General features: G+C 38.5%; 2 protein-coding genes across 2 annotated transcripts in view; both read left to right on the top strand.

Moving 5' to 3' along the window:
* The window catches only part of DOP1A (DOP1 leucine zipper like protein A), a 96,342-nt gene that overhangs the window by 60,953 nt on the left and 13,399 nt on the right, over positions 1–21,990 (top strand). Inside the window, exons 24-32 of the mRNA XM_075064558.1 lie at positions 11,149–11,204; positions 13,356–13,460; positions 14,649–14,715; positions 16,513–16,657; positions 16,939–17,018; positions 18,410–18,519; positions 19,243–19,392; positions 19,797–19,858; positions 20,874–21,026. Coding sequence (XP_074920659.1) covers positions 11,149–11,204; positions 13,356–13,460; positions 14,649–14,715; positions 16,513–16,657; positions 16,939–17,018; positions 18,410–18,519; positions 19,243–19,392; positions 19,797–19,858; positions 20,874–21,026 — 928 coding nt within the window. The remainder of the gene's footprint in view (positions 1–11,148; positions 11,205–13,355; positions 13,461–14,648; positions 14,716–16,512; positions 16,658–16,938; positions 17,019–18,409; positions 18,520–19,242; positions 19,393–19,796; positions 19,859–20,873; positions 21,027–21,990) is intronic.
* On the top strand, positions 676–8,292 carry LOC142046560 (protein DOP1A-like). The gene is made up of 5 exons (XM_075063821.1): positions 676–932; positions 1,954–3,943; positions 4,046–4,157; positions 6,434–6,616; positions 8,169–8,292. Exons 1-5 carry the CDS (start codon positions 686–688, stop codon positions 8,247–8,249), a joined length of 2,613 nt encoding a protein of 870 aa, XP_074919922.1. The 5' UTR covers positions 676–685; the 3' UTR covers positions 8,250–8,292.

Here is a 21,990-nt window from a genome sequence, read left to right on the forward strand (position 1 = left end):
GATAACACTTGTAGATAATGAAAAATAATTTAATTTTCTCTGCAGCCTCATTTACAGATTTGTAAAATTGTTGCTGTTATTTATATTGCAGTGTCACCTAAAGGGAAACCAAGTTAGGGCTTCATTGTGCTAGATGCTGTACAAACACAGTAAATGAGAATTCCTCTATTATTTTGATCTGTCTTTACTGTTAGTTTTTTCTGTCTCCTTTTCTGTTGTGTTAGAATATGTAAATTTCACCTTTTGGATACAAAATTTGAAAAAGAGGTTCTCATTGATTCCAAACAAAATGCCACTTGTGTGAAACAAGCTGTAGGAAGTATGTCCTGGGATACTCATCTGAACAAAACTAATATGTTACTATTGCTCAATACGTAGGTTATAAAGAATCATAGCAATCACATCAGTGTAAACTTAGAGAGCAATATAATTTTTTGAAAATCTGAGTAGAGTTTGATTACACATCTCAGCATTCCTCATACATATATGAAAGATAAAGAAAGTTGTTGCTTGCTAATTATTTTGAGTGAAAGAGAGGATGTACACTTGCATATGGAGATAGAAAAAGCAAAGAAAGCTCATTGACAGTGGACAAATATAATAAATTAGATTAAAATAGATTATATTGTGTTGTAGCAACATGTTAAATTTATTCCTGTTTTTTTTCACCAGGTCTTTGTTCATCATGCTGGACAGTCTTAACAGCTTAGATGGTTCTACCTGGTCAGTGGGGCAAGCATGGTTAAACCAAGTACTACAAAGACATGACATTGCAAGAGTACTTGAACCTTTGCTTCTACTGCTACTCCACCCAAAAACACAGCGAGTTTCTGTGCAGCGAGTTCAGGCTGAGTGCTACTGGAATAAGTCTCCTCACTACCCTGAAGAAGAAACTGAAAAGCACTTCATGCAAAAATTTAGCTGTGGTGATGGTAAGTACAATTTAACCCCCTCAAAAATTTCTTATTAACTAACATTTTATTTATTTAAATATGTATACTCTATTTTATATATTTTTATCCATATAACATGAAACAGATGGCAGAAGAAACACACTGCATGATTTGCATATTAAATAGTTTTCAGAACTGCCAGCATTTAGGCCCCTGGTAATGATTATATTCTTTTTCCAAAAGTTTTTTTAGTCTCAGTGAAAACTCCTCTGTGGGTTCAACTCTGCAGCATGCCAAATATTTGGAGTACAGTTAAAACAACTTTTCCCTTCTATATGTCACAGTTTCAAGGTTGCCTGCACCTTTCACCACCACCTTTACACTTCCTTGAGGGCATCCACTTGAGGTTTCAGGCTTCTGAGGAATAACCTTTCTCAGCTGGAGACCTCTGTCTCTCTCTCTCTAAAGACCAGGGGTTTAGGGTACGTTTACACTATCCGCTGGATCAGCGGGTAGTGATCGATCTATCGAGGATTGATTTATCTAATGTAGTGTAGACATGATAAATCAATCCCTGATCGCTCTCCCATCGACTGCTGAACTCCAGCAGTGCGAGAGGCAGAAGCAAAGTTGAAGGGGAGCCGCGGCCATCGATCCAGCGCCGCAAGGACCCGAAGTAAGTAATTTTAATTCGATCTAAGATACGTCGACTTAAGCTACGCTGTTCTCGTAGCTGAGGTTGTGTATCTTAGATCGATCCCGCCCCCTCAGCGTAGACCAGGTCTTAGACTTGCTTTGTGCTATTAAACAGTCACCCCTATCCACTTTAGAAGTAGTTGAAGCTATCCTATTAATCATTTAATTGATGGGTGAAGCTCTGCTTTATACAGTAAGTAAATGGACATTTAAGTTGCTTTACGATCTTTCAGGATGAAAGATGCAAAGTATAATAATTGTATTTAAATGTAAGTTTTTATTATTTCTGCTTATATCTGAAGTTCAAAATCTAAAGAAAAACTATTCATAGGCCATAACTATTCTTTGTGATTTCTTTTTAAAGCATTTTCTCACATGCCTGTAAGCCAAGGACAACTTATTACACCTAAAGAAAACAGTGAAAAACAACTTATCATGGATGAAATGGAGAACTTCAGTCTCACAGTCAACCCTTTGAGTGACAGACTTTCCTTGTTAAGTACTAGCAGTGAGACTATTCCAATGGTGGTGTCCGATTTTGACCTTCCCGACCATCAGATAGAAATACTCCAGAGTTCTGACTCTGGCTGTTCACAGTCATCTGCTGGAGACAATCTGAGCTATGAGGTGGAGGCAGAAAGCCTCGGTGCTCAGAATAGTTCTCAGACATTGCGAGAAGACTCACCTGATGAAATTGTGCAACAGGTGGTTATTGACTTGATATGCAAGGTAGTAAGTGGTCTTGGAGAGGAGACCGAATCAGTTAAACACGATCTGCATCCTGATGATGCTTCATCTAAATTCAGTACTTTAGATCACTCTGAAGAGGTTTCTAAAAGTGAAGATCAAAATATTCAAAGCAGCAAGAACAGTTTGTTTGGCAATGACAATTCTCAGTTATTATCTGCTTCGACTGAGATTGGACTTGAAAGGCTAATGGATTCATCACCTTGTATTGAAGTAAGCCCTCAGGCCCCCTCTGACCTTACTTCCAGTTCAACAGATGCAAAATCTGGACAAAGAAGTCACAGTAGTATTCAGTTCAGCTTCAAAGGAAAACTACCAGAAAAAATGTCAGAAAAAGAAACTATTGTTAAAGAGGCTGGTAAGCAACCAGGAGCAAAGCCCAAAGTGAAAATAGCCAGAAGGAAAGATGAAGACAAGAAAAAATCACAAACAGAAAAGCTTAAACAAACCAGTATTTTCTTTAGTGATGGTCTTGATTTAGAGAATTGGTACAGCTGTGGAGAGGGAGAAATTTCAGAAATAGAGAGTGATGTGGGGTCTCCAGGAATAAGAAAATCTCCCAGTTTAAACATTCATCCATTATATCAACATGTGTTGCTTTATCTCCAGTTATATGATTCCTCAAGAACATTATATGCTTTTTCTGCAATCAAAGCAATCTTGAAAACAAATCCTTCTGCTTTTGTAAATGCCATCTCTACTACCAGTGTCAACAATGTATACACTCCTCAGCTGTCCTTGCTTCAAAATCTTTTAGCTAGGCATCGAATATCTGTTATGGGCAAAGACTTCTATAGTCACATTCCAGTGGACTCTAACCATAACTTCAGGAGTTCTATGTACATAGAAATTCTTATCTCGCTATGTTTATACTATATGAGGAGCCACTATCCAACTCATGTAAAGGTAACCCCGCAAGATCTAATAGGAAACCGCAATATGCAGATGATGAGCATTGAAATTTTGACACTTCTCTTTTCTGAATTGGCGAAAGTAATAGAAAGTTCTGCAAAGGGCTTTCCTAGCTTTATTTCAGACATGTTATCCAAATGCAAGGTTCAGAAAGTGATCCTGCACTGTTTGCTATCTTCTATCTTTAGTGCACAGAAGTGGCACAGTGAAAAGGTAGCTGGTAAAAACATTGTTGTTATTGAAGAAGGTTTCTCTGAAGACAGCCTTATCAATTTTTCTGAGGATGAATTTGACAGTGGCAGTACTCTACAGTCACAGCTCTTAAAAGTGCTTCAGCGACTAATTGTCTTAGAACATAGAGTAATGACTGTGCCTGAGGAGAACGAAACAGGCTTTGAATTTGTCATTACTGACTTAGAGCAGATTAACCCACAGCAGCCAATGACTTCACTTCAGTATTTACACTCCCAGCCAATAACCTCTCAAGGCATGTTTCTCTGTGCAGTAATAAGAGCTTTACACCAACACTGTGCCTGTAAAATGCACCCCCAGTGGATTGGCCTGATCACTTCTACTCTGCCTTACATGGGAAAAGTTCTACAAAGAGTGGTAGTTTCTGTAACCCTCCAGCTTTGCAGGAATTTGGATAATTTAATTCAGCAGTATAAATATGAAACAGGATTATCCAATAGCAGGCATGTATATACTTTTTTTCTTTTTGCAAATTTGATCATACATTTAAATGTTTCCTTAGCTGTGTGGAGCAAATTCACAACAAACTCAATGTTGCATTTTAGGCCGCTTTGGATGGCGTCAATTACTCCACCAGATATGATTCTTACCCTGTTAGAAGGCATCACAACAATAATTCATTACTGTCTACTTGATCCATCTATACAGTATCATCAGGTAAACTTAGTCAAGCGTCTGAGAGGCTTCTTATGTCATATTTGTTAAATTAGAGTGTATCGTCTACATTCGGAATGCTTGTAATGTTGAATTTGCTCTGAATTTAAGTTTGAGGGGTTTGTGGTGAAAATATTCAATATATTTAAATCCATAATGAACAATTTTTGGGTAACAGGATTTAGAAAATTCTTATAAGAGAAAGCATTCATTGATAACATATTTTATGCCTCCTTAAGTACACAGACCATCAAATTTTCCAGTTGTATGCATTGTCCAAAGATTCAGATGTCACAAAGCCTTATTCTTGGAGTCCATGCTCCTACACAAGAACAAGGGTGGGAATTCCTCCACCTCAGGATTTTAAAGGGTTAGCTCCAGCAGCCAAACTCAGCTGTGGAACTTTTCATTGGTGCCAAACTTGACTGTTCCTGAATATGGTTGGGTTCTGTGTTCACCTACCTAGCTAACTCTGCTACCTGGATTTACCCTTTTTAGAAACAAAACTTTCTGTCCGAATGTCCATTCTTGTGCCTCTTCCTGCTAGCTTGAAGCTTTGTATATTAGCAGCTTTTTTTTTTTTTTTTGGCTCTAACAATATTTAGTAGCTGCTGCTCGGTGCATAGTCTATACATTGGGCATTTGGCCCCGAACCTAATGGACCACTTTTTCTTGTTGACTGTTTAGCTTTATTTAAATACATATTTTCTATCCTTTTCTCCAACTCTTCTCAGTAGTCACCATCAAAATGCTTATTACCTGTGTTTGCAAATAGATGATGTTGTTGTTGTATTTATTATAGCACTAATTCTGAAGTAATGTTAATCACTTGCAAAGGCATTTACAAAGATATATCATATATATTTGTTCATAAGCCGGATAGTTTTGGTAACAAAGTGACGCATCAAAGAGTGGGGGTCAGCTTATAAATGGGTCTACACCAAAATTTGATGATTTTAAACTCTATGGAATCATTGAATTGAATATCTAATACATTGTTGTTTTGTTTACCTGGAACATCTGCAGGTACGGAGCCCCTCAGCTCCCTGTGGCCGCGGTTCGCCATTCCCAGCCAAAGGCAGCTCCGGAAAGTGGCATGCAAACTGTGGCCACTGGGAGCTGAGGGGCTCCGTGCCTGTGAACGCTTCAGGTAAACAAAATGTCCCGACCCGCCAGTGGCTTACCCTGACAGGCCAGGATCCAAAGTTTGCCAACCCCTGAAATACAGGGTTGGCTTATGAAAGGGTCGTTCAGTTTTTGCTATTTTTACCTAACCATCTTGGGGGATCGGCTTATAAATGAATGGGCTAATGAACGAGTATATACAGTAAGTATGATCACTGTAGACATAGAGACGATAATGAAAAACCCTCAGACCTTCAGAATATGCCCCACTCTAATTGATAGCATTTTTAATATATCCCCCACCAAGTTATCTATGTACCCCATGGATAAGTACAACCTTAGCTTTGTAAGCCTTGTGAAGGATCATGCTGGGCTGGATCTGCTTGCAGGATCATCTGGAAGGTGTCACTACAGGCCCTGTGGTCCTGGATTAAGCACATTCCGCAACTCTTCTGATAAATCCATACAGTCAAATACCACTGGATGTCAAGATTTTGTATTAGCACTAGCTGCATCAGCAGATGTCTATGGGGATAGGCGAGGAAACTATGCTTTAATATCTTCCAACCATACAGCACCACTCAATATGCCAGTGTCATATTTGCCTATCGTAACACTGAATTTCTTATATGATGCTTGGGAATAAAGCAATAAACAGAGAACATTGAGTATGGAAGATACGCTGGTTAGTTTTGGCCAAACTAAAATCTCTACATGCATTGTAATCAGAATATAAGACTGTAGGGTAAATCCCTATACATTCTGAAAACTCACACTTTTTGGTTAATATATTTTAAGAGATCAGTGCATCATACAATAGATATTAAAGATGCTGCTTTATTATTTGAGAATGTTTAAGCATACACTGCTAAAGGAATATGCTCCCTATTGCTACTTAAAACACAAATTTATATTAATAGACACATCATTCCAGAGGAATTGAAAAGACATTTTAAAAATACTGATTTTCATTTTCTTGCTGTTAGAACAAACAGGATAAACCATCTTACAAAAGCCTATGTAGACGATGTTCATCCTAAAATCATAGTGTAAAATGTTTAGATGTACATTTTTATTTCTTATTTTATATTGTTTTGCTAATGCTAATATGTAGATATTTAATGCTGGGTTGTTGTTTTTTATAATACCTCTAGCTTTTGGTTAACGTTGACCAGAAACACTTGCTTGAAGCACGCAGTGGAATCCTGTCTATCCTTCATATGATCATGTCATCTGTGACTTTGCTGTGGAGCATACTGCACCAGGCAGATTCTTCAGAGAAAACAACTGCTGCAGCGGCTGCATCTGTTACCACTATTAATCTTGGATCAACAAAGGTCAGAACATCAGGAGTAACATGGTTTGAGTTGTGCGTGATTACCTCTGTCAAACCAAATCTAATTGTATTCCATTAAAAGTAACCTGAACGGTATTTCTTAGAAAAGTTTTCCAACTTTTGCAATACTTGAGTTGTCCCCAGGCTAAGAGGGGATGGGCAGCCAGTTTATAATTCGTTTATGATTTACTTTGGTAAAATGTATAAGTTCTGACAAAAATATGACTCTCCAGTTAGTACTGTACTGATGACATAACATCACCCATGAAAAATAGTTGAAGCAAAGAGATGGGAAAGTGTTCACATTATAAAACATTAAAAATACTATTTTATATCTCTAAGGCTATAGAATATTTGTTTAAAATCTTTACAAAAATCTCACAATAAACTTCAACAAACACTTGACCTGACACCCTTATGAGGTTCCGTGCTCCATCCACCTCTGTTAGTGACCTCATTGTATGGAGAGAGGTCATATCAGATCATAGGCTGGCGACTGGAAAGAGTAGGTGGCAGACAGGAGGAATTGAACAATATGGTATTTGAGGAGTTTTTCAAGTATTCCAGTAACATGCTTGATGTCCTGCTTCACCTATTTATTGGAGTCAGTTCAAACTCTTCTGCTATTGAAGGAATTTTGTGTTTTATAAACAAATACAGGTTATCTGATATGACACATGGATTTTAGTGTGATTTCCTCAGTCATCATGTTACTTTATGTACTACATAGCTGTTCACCTTAATATACACAATATTATTTCTTGATATATGTATTAAAAAAAAAAAAGGACACCATGCTACAGACTTTCACAACATATCCACTGAAACCAATAGAATCTAACTCTCTGTATTGTCTTTCTATCAATACCTGCTTCCTGGTCATATACCATGAATGGCCATCACTCCAGTACCCACGGGGAGGGGAGTCTGCGGCCACGACTTGAAGGGTCGGCAACACGGGGAACTGCATGGCCTCTCCACTCCTACTCGCGTTCCAGCCTCGAGGTGCCCTAGTAGACTGTTAACACCGCTTGACGTCAGTGGGGATCCTGAACCGAAACACATTGGACACTCCACGGCGACAGATGAGTCCTGCAGCCCTATGACAGGTACCGCGGGCTGCCTCGGGCCAATGTCACAACTCATCCCTCTCACTGGGTAAGTACCTGCCATACCATCGGCGCGTCATCCTGCGGGCGTCCCAGACCACACATTCACCCGGATACCGGACGCCGCTTGGGAAGGTCGGATCCAGCCCGCTCCCTGGGTGCCGGGCGCTCGGGAGGATTCCGGCTCTGCTCGATCCCAGGCCTGGAACGTTCGGGAGGTCCGTCTGCTCCTCCAAGGCCGGGCATCGGGAACTCAGGCAGCTCCTCTGGGTATTGAGCAGCAGTGCAGGTCAGCCATACCACCCTTGGGTACCGAGCACTGGTTTGTAGGCCCGGGCCCAGGCAGGAAGCATCGGGGGCCCAGCATCTGCCTTCTTCTCCAGCAGCCTCCCCTCCCAGTAGATGCTTGTTTCAATGTGGTGCACATTCTGTTTCTGTGTTCAGAATTTAAGGCAGCAAATTCTTGAATGTTGGGCCCAATATCAAATGAATCATGGGTTCACTTTATGGCTGCTGTGCATTTGATGGAATGAAAGGAGACAAAACAAAAACACTTCTAAGAACAAAGGTATGTGCATTTGCTAGTTGACATGGATACTTAAAAATAAATTGTACTCTGATACTGATTCCAATATTCTAGATCTTAGAATCTACTTTAAAAAATTCAGGGCTAGATTTTTTGGGGTCAAATAAAACATTACCACAAATCCTTTCCATAAGTGCATTATGTTATGCACGTGTTGCCATGCTCAAATAAGCACACATTATTTTAGAATAGAATTTTTTAACACCCCATTATTGTAAGTGACTAATATTTAAAATAAAGACTTCAAATGAAAGTGATGGCTCTTATTAATAGTTGCGGTAAACTATTTGTGCCAAAAAATTTCACCCGGGGTCTCGTTCCTACAAGTTTTTTATCTTTTTTTTTTTCCCCCTTTCTCATAGCTTCTCATAACATGTCCTTTTACTCATCAACTCCTTCTACACACCTGGACAACACTAACTATTAACTGTAACAGTAATCTATAGCACATCTTTGGTCTTTTCCATCCCATGTTTGGCAAAAAGACTCTCGAATCAGCTCCTTACAGAAGGATACCCTACTGCAAATATTTCTATCATCACGAAGAAAATCATCCCTTATACCCAGAATCATGTTAAACCTAAGTTAATCAATCCAACATCACGAGATTGTCTGTGTTGCCTGAAGCTTCAACATTAGAGCACTTGCATTGCTGGATGTGAGAAACTTTTAAGATTATCTGATTATAACCAGTTAATTCAGGCAATATCCTATGGATACCTTTTTCTCCATACTTCACCACATGCAAGATAAATCCTTGTGTGCTACAACATGGCGCTTCAAAGCCCAATCAGATTAATATGGTTGAAAAGAGTAACGTAAAGAACTTTGTTTGATCTGTTTAAGCTTCAAGTACAGCGATGGAAACAATTATCTGAAGAGTGCAAAGGCAATGGCTATGCTCTGGAACTACCGTAATAGAAGTTACATACTTGCTCTGGTAATCTGCAAAGGAAGAGAAGGCTGTCCAAAGTATTCAGAATAGAGAGGGCTCGGTCTCCGAAAATTTCTCAAGTGGGTAGTCAGAAGATATAGTTAATCTTGTTTCCAAATGTTGCACATTCTGTTTCTGTGTTCAGAATTAAGGCAGCATCTTGAATGTTGGGCCCAAATCATGAATCATAGGGTTCACTCTGGCTGCTGTGCACCGATGAATGAAAGGAGACAAACACACTTCTAGAACAAAGGTATCATTTGCTAATTGACATGGATACTAAATAAATGTACTCTGATACTGATTCCAATATTATCTTAGAATCTACTGTAAAAAATTCAAGGCTAGATTTGGGGCAAATAAAATCCTTACCACAAATCCTTCCATAAGTGCATTATGTTATGCACGTGGCAATCTCAAAAATAAGCACACATATTTTAGAAAGAATTTTAAACACCATTATTGTAAGTGACTAATATTAAAATAAAGACCAAATGAAAGTGGAGGCTATAAATAGTTGGTAAACATTTGTGCCACAAAATTCAACGGGTCCGTTCCTACCAAGTTTTACTTTTTTTTTCCCCTTTCCATAGCTCTCATGCATGTTCCTTTACTCATGCAATCCTTCTACACACTGACAAACAAACTATTAAACTGTAAATATATAGCAACATCTTGGTCCTTTCCAGTTATTCCTACAGCCATGACGACCGCTCTACCGGGGCTTTCGCTCTATGTATGCGGACTGCTTAAAACAGTAAAAGAATTGAAGCACCCAGCATAGCCAAGACAAGGTCGCAATCACAGAGTTGTTCTTACGTCACAGATGAGGCGATTTTTAGAATGATAAATATATAACCCTACTCAAATTGTCCTGAAGGACATGCTAAACCAGGCTGTAGGGTTGGTAACAGCGCCTCTACCAAATCGTTTCTGGTAATAGCTTCTAATACCTATTGAGTGTAGAAAAACCATTATCTTCTCATTAGCAATTAGAAAGATCTAGATGACAGCATTTGAAGGCGGAACAAATAATCAATGTGTTCATAATTTTCAAAATAAGCAAGCAGGTTAACAAAGACTCTGCCACCGTACAGTACATATAACTAGTTTAAAATTCACTCTTGATCCACATATAGAGAGGATTAATCAATGGACTCTCCTTTTCAGGGGCTAAGATTTTAAGGAGTGTAGCTGGCGGACTGGGCTCAACCCTCTTGCAGGCGGAGGGACCACACCTCCCAACTGAGCACTGGGGCCGGGCTTTTATACTTCCTGTCCCGCCCCTTGACTTTTGGGGGGCGGAGACAGGCGGCGGTGGCTTTGGACTTCCTTTCCCGCCCCTTGACTTCTGGGGGGCGGGGACAGGTGGCGGTGGCCTTGGACTTCCTTTCCCGCCCCTTGACTTCTGGGGGGCGGGGACAGGCTTCAGTGGCTCCACCTGTTGCTGTGCCTGTTCTGGCCTGTTCCTCTCAGGCGCGGCGGGGAGTGAGACCCTCTCACTACAGATGGGATGCCCTAGAATCCCCATTCCTTTCTCCTTTGTTATTGCTTTTGAAAGGCCTTGTATTATCTGTCCAGCTGAGGGAGGTCTAGACGTGATCTCTGGCCCCTCACCCTGGAGCCTGTCAGTGACATTCTGTGATTCAGCTAGGGTGAAGCGGGATACAGGAGAGCACTTCAGAATAACATTAGGTTTTATAGGGCTAAGATTTTTGCTGCCCAAGTGTGACACTCAGACACCTCTCTGAGTGCATTGCTATATAATTTGACCTCAAGCTATCCACTGTTTTGTTTACCTTTTGAAACCTGGTAGTGGGTTCAATACCCACTGTTTTTGCTGAGGTAAACAAAAAGACAAGAGTCAATTTCTTCCTGGTGACACTGATCTATTGTCTTTCTAGAAGCATCTGTCATTGGAAGTCTGCATGTTGCAGTTTTTCTATGCTTATATTCAAAGGTAAGACAATCAGGCTGTAGATCCTTTATTGTTTTCTTTCTGTATCATCAGTCAGTAGATAACTATAAAAGAGAATCTGGACATTTTATATACTCAACAGAAAGCTGCCTCCCTCTGATTTGCTACAACAGACTGAAAGATTACATGAGAAGAAAACAGTTTTCTCCATTTGTAATCTCTGAACTATGTCCCGGGCTGACTCCAGGCACCAGCTAAAGAAGCAGGTTCTTGGGGCGGCCAATACAAAAGGGTGGCATTCCAGCTGCTATTGGGGCGGCATGTCTGGATCTTTGGCGGCAATTCGGCAGTGGGTCCCTTACTCCCTCTCGGAGTGAAGGACCTGCTGCCAAATTGCCACCGAAAAGTGGAGCATCGCTTGGGTTGGCAGAAAACCTTGAGCTGGCCCTGGCTGTATCCACTTAGATTCAGCATTGCAATACCTGACTTCTAGGCACAAGGACACCTAGTAGAATCCACAGTCCTGAGTTAGGTGACCAGGCTCCGTAGACAATGCTTGGGGAGAATTAGGCACCTAAGAATGGGATGCACAAAAACCAGCAAGCTGAGTGGAGATCTGCACAAGCTAGCCATTGGAAAATACTGAGGACAGAGATGGCTCCTAAGCCCTGCTCCTCGAAGGGAATTAGGTACATAATGGGAGGCACCTCTCTGGGGATTTATAGCCATGAACCCTCTCTTAGAGTTAGGCACTTAAGCCAGGTCAGTCCTTTCTTGCAAAAAATGGAGGGGGAGGAACAGGTGGAGATGTCCCCCTTATATTCAATAGCTTAGTGGGTAGAGCACTCCCCCAGGACATGGGGGATATGGGCTCAAATTCACTCTCTGCCTATTGTGGAGTAAGAACTTGAACCTAGGTCCCCCACCTCTCTGAGTGCCCTAATCAGTGGGCTATAGTGTATTCTCTCAACCTCTCCTGTTGGAGCTGTTCCACTTTGTGTAAATAAATAAATATTCATTGGACTAGAGAGAATGTGAGATTATAGCACAGTGGTTAGGGCACTCACCTGAAAGACCCATGTTCCAGTCTGTTCTAATGAATATCTAATTATTTATACCAAGTGGAATAGTTTCAACAGTTTCTTGAGAGACCTCCCCAAGAATACCTATATCCCAGTGATTAGGGCACTCCCCGTGGAGGTAGGAGACCTGAGTTCGGGGATTTGATTCTGAGTGAGTGCTCTAACACTGACTTATTGGGCATAAACACACTACTATCACCAAGTCCTGTTTTGAATGGGCCCTAATATGGTAGCTATGCTCTGAAAACACCTACTAAATTGGGCCCCTAAGGTGAGATAGTTTGTGGATCTCACAGGAGTTTAATCATGAGCTGGGTGAGGTGGCTTTGTGCAGGGTAGTTAAACACTGTCAGGGTAGTTAAACACTTGAATAAATTGCCTAGGGAGGTTGTGGAATCTCCATCTCTGGAGATATTTAAGAGTAGTTTAGATAAATGTCTATCAGGGATGGTCTAGGCAGTGTTTGGTCCTGCCATGAGGGCAGGGGACTGGACTCGATGACCTCTCGAGGTCCCTTCCAGTCCTAGAGTCTATGAATCTATGCCCACCAGCAGAAACATAGGTGGAATTTAGGCACCTACAAGGTAAGGGGGCAGCTGAGTGGGGGTTTTGGGGATCCAGATTTTGGAGTTAGATGTCTAAAGTGGCAGTTATGCACCTAAATTCCTTTGTGGGATTAGCTGGTTTGTGTTATTTTATATTCTAGATGAAAAGGGAATCTTCTGGGTTCCTCAATTCCACCTTTATCTTTCATTCTCTCCCCTAACTGGAAAGACCCACAGCAAACTTCTCTGCAGCTGAGGAAGACTGGACTCAGACCCCTCCAGATCTCATCAGCACTTCAGTCATTAGTCAGAGGGTATCTTTTGAATACAATGTTCTTCTCCTACCTCCAGAGTCTGGCATATTACCTCCATAACACCTCCACTTTCTATTGATATGTGAACCAAGGGAAGAGACAGGACCTAAATTTTGATCTGCTGCAGGAACAGTGCTTTTGATTGGCACTAAAGTTGGCGCTGTCAGACAGGAGAGATGGAGAATAGAAAATTTGGGATATCTGTGACACTTGACATGATTTTATCACTTTAACTCTGTCATTGTCTTGCAGGATTCCAGTGTCCAGCTTAGTAGACAGCTGGGCAACACTATTGCTTCTTCTGAAGGACTCCATACAACTCAGTCTTCCAGCACCAGGGCAGTTTCTCATACTTGGGTGAGCAGTTATATTTACAATTTCTAACGAAGTTGTGATCCCATAAATGTAAAATTATATAAAGAGCAAGTGTTTAAAATCTTGATTTAAACCTTAGAGTTTTTAATGGAGAAAAATTCCTATTTCCTAGAGACCATTTTGACGAAGATTTATCTCGAATGCAAGTATCAGAGGGGTAGCCCTGTTAGTCTGGATCTGTAAAAGCAGCAGAGAGTCCTGTGGCACCTTATAGACTAACAGATGTATTGGAGCATAAGCTTTCGTGGGTGAATACATCCGACGAAGTGGGCATTCACCCACGAAAGCTCATGCTCCAATACGTCAGTTAGTCTATAAGGTGCCACAGGACTCTTTGCGTCTTGAATGCAGTATCTTACTTGGAAGAATCTTGATCATATACAAATGTTGATTCTTGTATTGCTCCAACCTTTTTCTGGTACTATCTCCATCTTCATCCAGTTCCCAGCTTCCCTCAGTGACACTGCCAACTGTGTGGTAATTATGAATACTTGTGATGCTAGTTTGTGAGGTCTCCCAACACATTTTTTCGATAGGCCACCAGATGAAAATGTCTTTTTGTCACTTTCACCCATGGTCAAATTTAAGTAAGAGACCTAGATATGTCAAACTCCATATCTCATTATTAATCCCCTCAGCTACCAGGACCCTCTAAATAGTAGTTATAAACATCTAAATGTACTCAGTAAGTCACTCTTATGACTATTTTGTATATTATATTTTTCTCTCATGTGAAATAGGATTAATTACCAGCCCAGAAACAGTTTGCTGAACTTCAGCAATAAAATGCTGAATATGGTCATTTGTGTTAAGCACTGAGCAACAATCTCTGTATATGGTGGTAATACTGTAGTAAAGTATTAAATCAAATAGTCACGAATTAATTTGTCCAAAACCATCTCCATGAAGATATTTTGGATGGATTCCAATGTTATATCTACTTGAAAACTATTAATTATACAAATTGTTTGTAACAGTCAAAATAAATTTCAGATATTTGGAAATGAGTCTTTTGGAATTTGAGCAAACTAAAGGGAAGTAGCTGAAGTTTCAATTAATGTGTATTGTGCATGTGAATTTGTCATGGAATTTTTGCCTGTTATTCTAAAATAATGCAATATTTTTTTTTAAGATTATCATCAGTATTAATTTAATATATATATTTTTTAGTGTTCTGAATGAGTTTATTATGAAAAACCCAAGTCTGGAGAATAAGAAAGATCAAAGAGATCTTCAGGTAAAAAAAATATTTTTGTATAAATTTACTGTTAAAATATTCTGCAGTAAATGCTTAACTGCTGAGAGTACAGCATATCTGATCTTTCCTGGACATTTCAAAAAGTACTTTTAAGCAGCTAATCTTGTTATAATGGCTTTTTTATTTCCTTTTGTAATTTTTTCTATTGCTTATAATTGTTACATTTTTCTTAATACTGTATTTAACTTAACATTTCCTTGCTATAACTTAAACCCATTGCTATTTGTTCTGTCCTCATTCTTAACATTTCTCCCATCATTCATCTTTCTGTGGACTGGACTTTGCCTAGTTTTCTTAATTTTATATGAGTTCTTATTTTCCCAACATTTATCACTTCTGTTGCTGCCTTCTGAGATTTTTAAGCCTCATTTCTTTTTTAAAAAAGTGTTGGAACCCAATACAGAATGCAGTACTCCAATTGAAGCTAAACAGCACTAAGCAGAGAAGATTAATTACCTTGCTGCTTGTACTTGAGATACTCCTGTTAATACAACTTGGATTAGTATTTTATGTAGCAGCACTGCAGTTTGGACTCATGTTCAGTTTATGACGCTCTCCTTGAACCCCCATATACTTCTCTATGGTACTGCCACAAATCAGCATTCACTTATTCTATGGGCAAAACGTGCAGGCAGATATGCATGTGCTTGCTGAATCCAAAATATACCTTAAGTGAATTCTCTTGTGAGCCCAACACCTGACTACTGTTTTTGTGTTTTTCCTATAATACCAAACCTGCTTTATTCCTGATCAGAATGCCTAAGACGTTAGCTGCAAAGATGTATTGTACTGCAACAGTCATGCTGCTTACCATCTGAAATCATTTTCCTGAAGCAACTTTCAGGATCATGAGTTAATTCATGTCTGTAATGGAGTAAGTTATTCTTTGATGTTAGGTGAAAAGGCATGCTGTTGGGGGGAAGAGGTCTGTTACACCAGATTTTAAGCACACTTGTATACCATATACGAAAAGCATATGACATTCCTTTTACTTCACCTGTGATCATTTCAAAAATGTTGCAACTCCCATTGCTTTGATTTTGAATGTAAACGCTTTGTGACAGTAAACTTTAAACAGTGGATAGTCCAGCAGAGGTCACATGTTCTTTGACCTATTTGTGATAAGTGATATTTTTGGAAAAAGTAATCCAGGATTATGAAATAATCTTTCAAATTATTCATTGAGACCTTGATATTTCAACAGAAACACAAACATGTTTCAGATTAAAAGGAGAAAAATAGAGTTTAACAGCCAGAAAGAGATTCTGTGAATGGACACAACATACTTAAATTTCCCAGTCATTGGGATGGGTATTGAATAAACCTTATTTCTATGCTTTTTTAAATGAAGATATGAAAACTATTGCTGCAATCAGATCCGTAAAGTCTTCCACTTCTTACTCACACATAAAGCCCCTAAGCATATAATTGTTTCATTTTCCAGATTTCAGACCAATTCTCTAGTTTATCAGAATTATTTTGCATTTCAGTTCTATCTTCTGAAGTGTTTGTGCTACCTTTCAGCTTCATACCATCTACCAATCTGATTACTCAGTGAGCTAAGATCTGTTGACAGCTCATCCTCCAAGGAATATTAATCATAGCTGATGTTAAACAGAAGTGAATCCAGAACAGAACCCTATGATATCCCACTCTATAATTACTCTTCCCCTGACACTGAACTAATGAGTATTTGTGTAGACAACGTATCTCAAGACAGCCAATTTACTCTTTCACGTGAAGTTCTTTACACATTTGCTTCTTTCTTTCCATCAGGATGTAACTCACAAAATAGTGGATGCCATTGGTGCAATTGCTGGTTCTTCCTTGGAACAGACTACTTGGTTAAGACGAAATCTAGAGGTCAAACCTTCCCCCAAGATAATGGTTGATGGAAACAACTTGGAATCGGATGTTGAAGGTAGCTTATTTTCACATTATTCAAAATAAAATATTGAATAATTTATTGATTCCCTTCATGTTACTAAATAATGACAGATTTTATAATATTAGACCTTTGCTAAATCAGTTTCAGTGCTGTTGTGTGGAGTATTGAGCTATACTGAACCTAATGTACATGGTGAAACAAAAAAACAGTCCATTTTCCATGTTGTAGAATATTTTTACTTTAAAATATTTATTTTTGTAGATGTTGATATAAGGTACATAGTTTCCAAAATTAATTGTCACTTTTTCATTTAGATATGTTGTATCCAGCTCTGGAAACCTCAAATATAACTCCTTCAGTTTATAGCGTCCATGCATTAACATTACTTTCTGAGGTAAATATTTCTTCAATTATACTATATGCTGGTTTCTTATAATACAGAGGGACATGGAGAGATTAGAAACATGCACATAAACATGCACGTGCGTTTCAGTTTAGAAGAATACTAGTTAAATATCTATGGGAAAATAATTGAAATGTATATACACAATAGGAAAAAGAAACTCTGAGACAAGAAATGCATAAAGAGGCCTAAGAGTGATAATGGACAGCAAATGTATACATGAATTTATCATTTTGTTAGTTATTTGCTAATCACTGGCAATGTTTTCAGTGCTATACCATTATCATTTGTGTGATGGTGCTGTTCAGAGTCCCCAGTCACTCTCATTGGGCTGAGAACAAAAAGTGACCATGTGATCAGAGAGTCATTGAGGTTCAAAACAGTGACTACTAACAGATGTCTAATAGGCAAAATAATTCTCTTATCTTTCAGGGAGTTCCTGTCATCTGCCCTGACCTCTGTCCTAGACATCTCTATTTGTGTGATTTTGTTAATTTGTTGTATTACTTTATGGTGGTTGATATTATATTTTATTTGCATTGGGGGGCGGGAATTGACAGTAGCCATTGAAGTCAATGTACACAGGTTCCTGCCATTTGCCAGGGTATTAGTCTTTGTAATCCTGACATGTTATACATGTGCAGTGACTTGTACTAGGGTTTGCTGGAAGAAGTTTACTGAGGAATTTGCAGTGTTTGAGGAAGATTTTTGTGGTAGGGTTTATTTTATATAGGCATAGTATGGATGAATTTATGTGCTGGTAATTGTGGGCTAATGCTTATATTTTGTGGGCAATGCTATAGTGTGTCTTAGCTGAGAGTTCATGTATTTTTATTTTTAAATATATAATGGAGTTTTATACTTTGTTTTTTTAATTTTGTACAATACTTCAGATTTGATAGCTTTTGTATTAAATTTGAATAAATTAATATAATTATATAAATTTGAATAAATTAATAATACTTACATAGTTGCCACTCCTTATCAGTCATAGCAGAAATGTCACAGGTTAAATGGGTATGGAGATTTACCCAAGAAATGGCCCTTCACTGAGAGGAAAGTGTAGGGAAGCTTACAGCACAATCACCGGTGGATGGATTTAATTGTATCTTAAGCACTAAATTCACTTTATAAAAGAGAACCTACACATTTTTTAAAAGGGAAAGATTTTATAATTTATTTTATTTTCTAATTTTAAAAGATTCAATATACTTAAGGTTTGGGAAATATTATATTGAAGAACATAATACAGAAAAGTAACAGTATAAATATAATGCTCTTTTGGGGGTTATAAGAAGTAAGTTTTTAAAAAAGCCAAGCCAAATACTCTTCCCCAACAGCCACCTTAAATATTTCAATTTCTTGCTTCTTATGTCTTGTAGGTTTTGGCTCATCTGTTGGATATGGTTTTCTACAGTGATGAAAAGGAGAGAGTTATTCCCTTGCTTGTAAATATTATGCACTATGTTGTGCCCTACCTCCGCAATCACAGGTATCATTACAATTTATATCGCTCAGACCTCACGTCTACTGGAGTTTGTTGGATATTCAGCATTTCAGCTGAATCAGGCTGCCTATTCCATGGCACTACGAAGAGAGGCAGATAAGAGAGTGAATGTGAGAGACTCTCTGACTCCCCCCAAATTATCTGGAGCCTGGATGAAATATATTGAGCTGGAAGCAAGAATTCGGATTTCACAGCCCTTCTTACTGTCCAAGGCCTCATGCACTAACTCTCAGAAGCAATCAAGTATTAGCCTCCATATTTCATAAATAAGTTAATAGAGAGGTGGCAAAAGGTCACTTCAGATAGAGTCTGGAATAGTATCCAAGTTTCTAACATGGCAGAATCAAGTCTTATCTGCTCAGCCACATTTTGTTTCAGATCTAATGTGCCAGATATATATGCTTTGGATTTCCTATCTCTAATCACACTCTCACATCAGAGCCAGGAATAAGAATGCAAGATTCTTGGTCTCCAATATTCTGCTGCTTTCTGAATTAGTTGTACAGCTATTTGCTAAAGTGTTAGTCAGATCACTTTTAGCGTCTGATCCACAAAGAGGCTAGCAATCCCTCTTGCAGCACATATGAAAAGTGATTTTAATAGGATGTTTTAAAACCATTGTTTTCACAGGCATCTGGATATATATTCCTAACTTTTTTAAAAGCAGTGATTTAAAAGATTTCACGCTGAGTTGATTTTTCTTTCCAGTGCTCACAATGCACCCAGTTATCGAGCCTGTGTTCAGTTATTGAGCAGTCTTAGTGGGTATCAGTATACAAGAAGAGCATGGAAAAAGGAAGCTTTTGATCTTTTCATGGATTCCAGCTTCTTCCAAATGGATGCTTCTTGTGTTAACCAGTAAGAGATGTTCTTGTTTGTTACTGTAAATGTTCAGCATATAGTATATTCATTTACACATTAAAAATGCTATGCAATGTAAGCCAGATAGTGCCAGCAAACTTCTGTGTTTGTGGGTGCATACAGATTATGAGGTTATCCTTTGTGCACAGATTATGAAATTCACATATTCAAACCTGATTTGTGTGCACAAATTAAGTGCAAATGACTTTGTATTTGTAAACCTATCAAATACATGAATAAGAGAGTACTAAAATTGCATGTGCAGCCAGTTTCTAAGGAAAATTTGAAATTTGGCCCTACATGTATTTTTAAATTTGGTTAAAAGACCAGAAAATATTTCAAATAAAAAATACAGATGTCTTGCTTTTTTAATTATACACAATCCTCCTCTTTCCTTTTAGTTGGAGAGCAATTATGGATAATTTGATGACACATGACAAAACTACGTTTAGAGATTTGATGAGTGAGTATTAACTCCTATATAATAATAATATTTACTGCTTATATGTTGTCTTATGTTTCAAAGCACTCCATACATGTTAACGTATGTACAATTCATTACATCAATTTCTCCAGGAAAGACATTTAAAAAATCTAAAAAGTACTTTTTGGAAAATTTTTGTTCAGGATTTTAAATTCCGCTTGAAAAGATATTTGTAAGAAATGTTTGAATTAAGCCGTGTTTTAATTTACATTTCTTCTTAAACTACTGGCATTTTGGAGTAAAGGGCACTGCATTCACCTCTACCATACCAGGGCACAACTTCTTTGAAATGAATGGAAGTGTCCTTCCTTGTGCCAGCAGTGAATTTTACCCTTTATATGAAAAAGTGTATCAAGCAAATACTTTGTCCAGTCTCAGAATGTCATTAACCATGTTCTAACTTGAGGAAAAAGATGATTATAGAATCCTGCAGAATGACAATTTCTGATTAAACAGTTTATTTAAAGATACAGAGCCAGATTCTCCTTTTAGTTATACTGCTACAAGTAGGTTTGCCCCAGTATAACAAAACAGAATTTGACCCAAATTATATAGAGACTCCCTGACTTACACAAGTGTTCTGTTCCGGAAAGCCCTGTGTAACTCGAATTTTGCGTTAATTGGAAATGTATACCCGACCATTACGCAACACCCCTCCCCCCCCAAAAGAAAAGAAAAGAAAAGAAAACAACTCGCCTATTTCTAGCTTATGGAACTTTTTCCCTAAGTGCGGATTTGCATAAGTCAGGTTTGTGTAATCCAGGAGGATCTGTATTTAACATAAAAGGAATATGTATATTTGCCAGGTTTTTTTCAATATATGTTTCTTAAATATGCTCATTTTGGTTAAATAATATTTTACTTATATGTACAAATTACACAGTTGACTTGCAGACTGTCTTCATACTTCTGGTTGTATTCATGTGATAAAATAAATGTTGCCTTTCTTTTATTATTAAAAGTATGTCTCAAGATAGTACTTTTTCTCTCTTAGCACGAGTGGCCGTGGCTCAGAGCAGTTCACTCAATCTGTTTGCTAATCGGGATGTAGAGTTGGAACAGCGAGCTATGCTCCTGAAGCGGCTGGCCTTTGCCATTTTTAGCAGTGAAGTGGACCAGTACCAGAAATATCTTCCAGATATACAAGGTCAGTAGAAATTATTATTTACCAGAACTTTTTAAAATAAAAGTGATCGTTGCTGAAGAAAACTTTGTCATAAAGTAGATGTATGGTATGGGCTCTGGTATGCATTAGCCACTATCGCTGAATTTCATTTTTGACATTCCTCATAATACAAATCATAATGGAATCTACAGGCCTGATCCTGTCTCTGTTGAAATTGTTGTCAAAATTCCAGCTGTTTTCAATGGGAACAGGATTTCAAATGACAAAGGGTTGGATTTCAAATGACAGTAGAGCACATAGGCTTGTTGACTGCCAGTTAACTTCCCACTGCATCATGTCACTCGTCTTTCATCTTATCAATTGGTCGGTATCCCTGGACAATCCTATAAGCTGCTCGCTTACATGGTTTATAGGCTCATGTGCCCACCCTACTGTACATTCAGCTAGGTAGGTGTGTGTAAACCTGGGTGAAAATATTGCAGATTCTATAAATTCCTGTAGCTGTTTATTCTGCTCTTCTGTTAGTTTGTCCAGTAATTAACATTGGAGGTTATTGCTTCCTGTTGACTCTTTCATAGGAATTTGGGAGAGGGCTCTTTTTCCTCCCCTCATGTGATGCAGATTGTTTGTAGGTTATCATAATACACTGTTGTTCGTCCTCCAAATGGGTAGCACCATAATCTTCCTTGTCCACTTGTTCCATGATTTGTATTTTGAAGCTCTTTTCCAATCAGCTAGCAACTAGCTGTAGGTCTGGCCTGTTCACGATATCTGGTTGTTTTTCTTGTCTGAACTGTGTGTGGACGGTGTGGACCTTTGCTGCTTGAGAGGCTACCTCTTTACTTGTTGGATATTGCAATGTAGGTGATGAGCTGGAACTCACAGTAATCAGATTTAAATAAAAAGCATCTGAGGACAGAATATTCTCAGTATAATATACAGTCTAATAACAGTACAATATTATAACATGGTAAACATGAGTTAC

This window comes from Chelonoidis abingdonii, chromosome 3, assembly GCF_003597395.2.
Source record: "Chelonoidis abingdonii isolate Lonesome George chromosome 3, CheloAbing_2.0, whole genome shotgun sequence".
NCBI classification, from domain to species: Eukaryota; Metazoa; Chordata; order Testudines; family Testudinidae; genus Chelonoidis; species Chelonoidis abingdonii.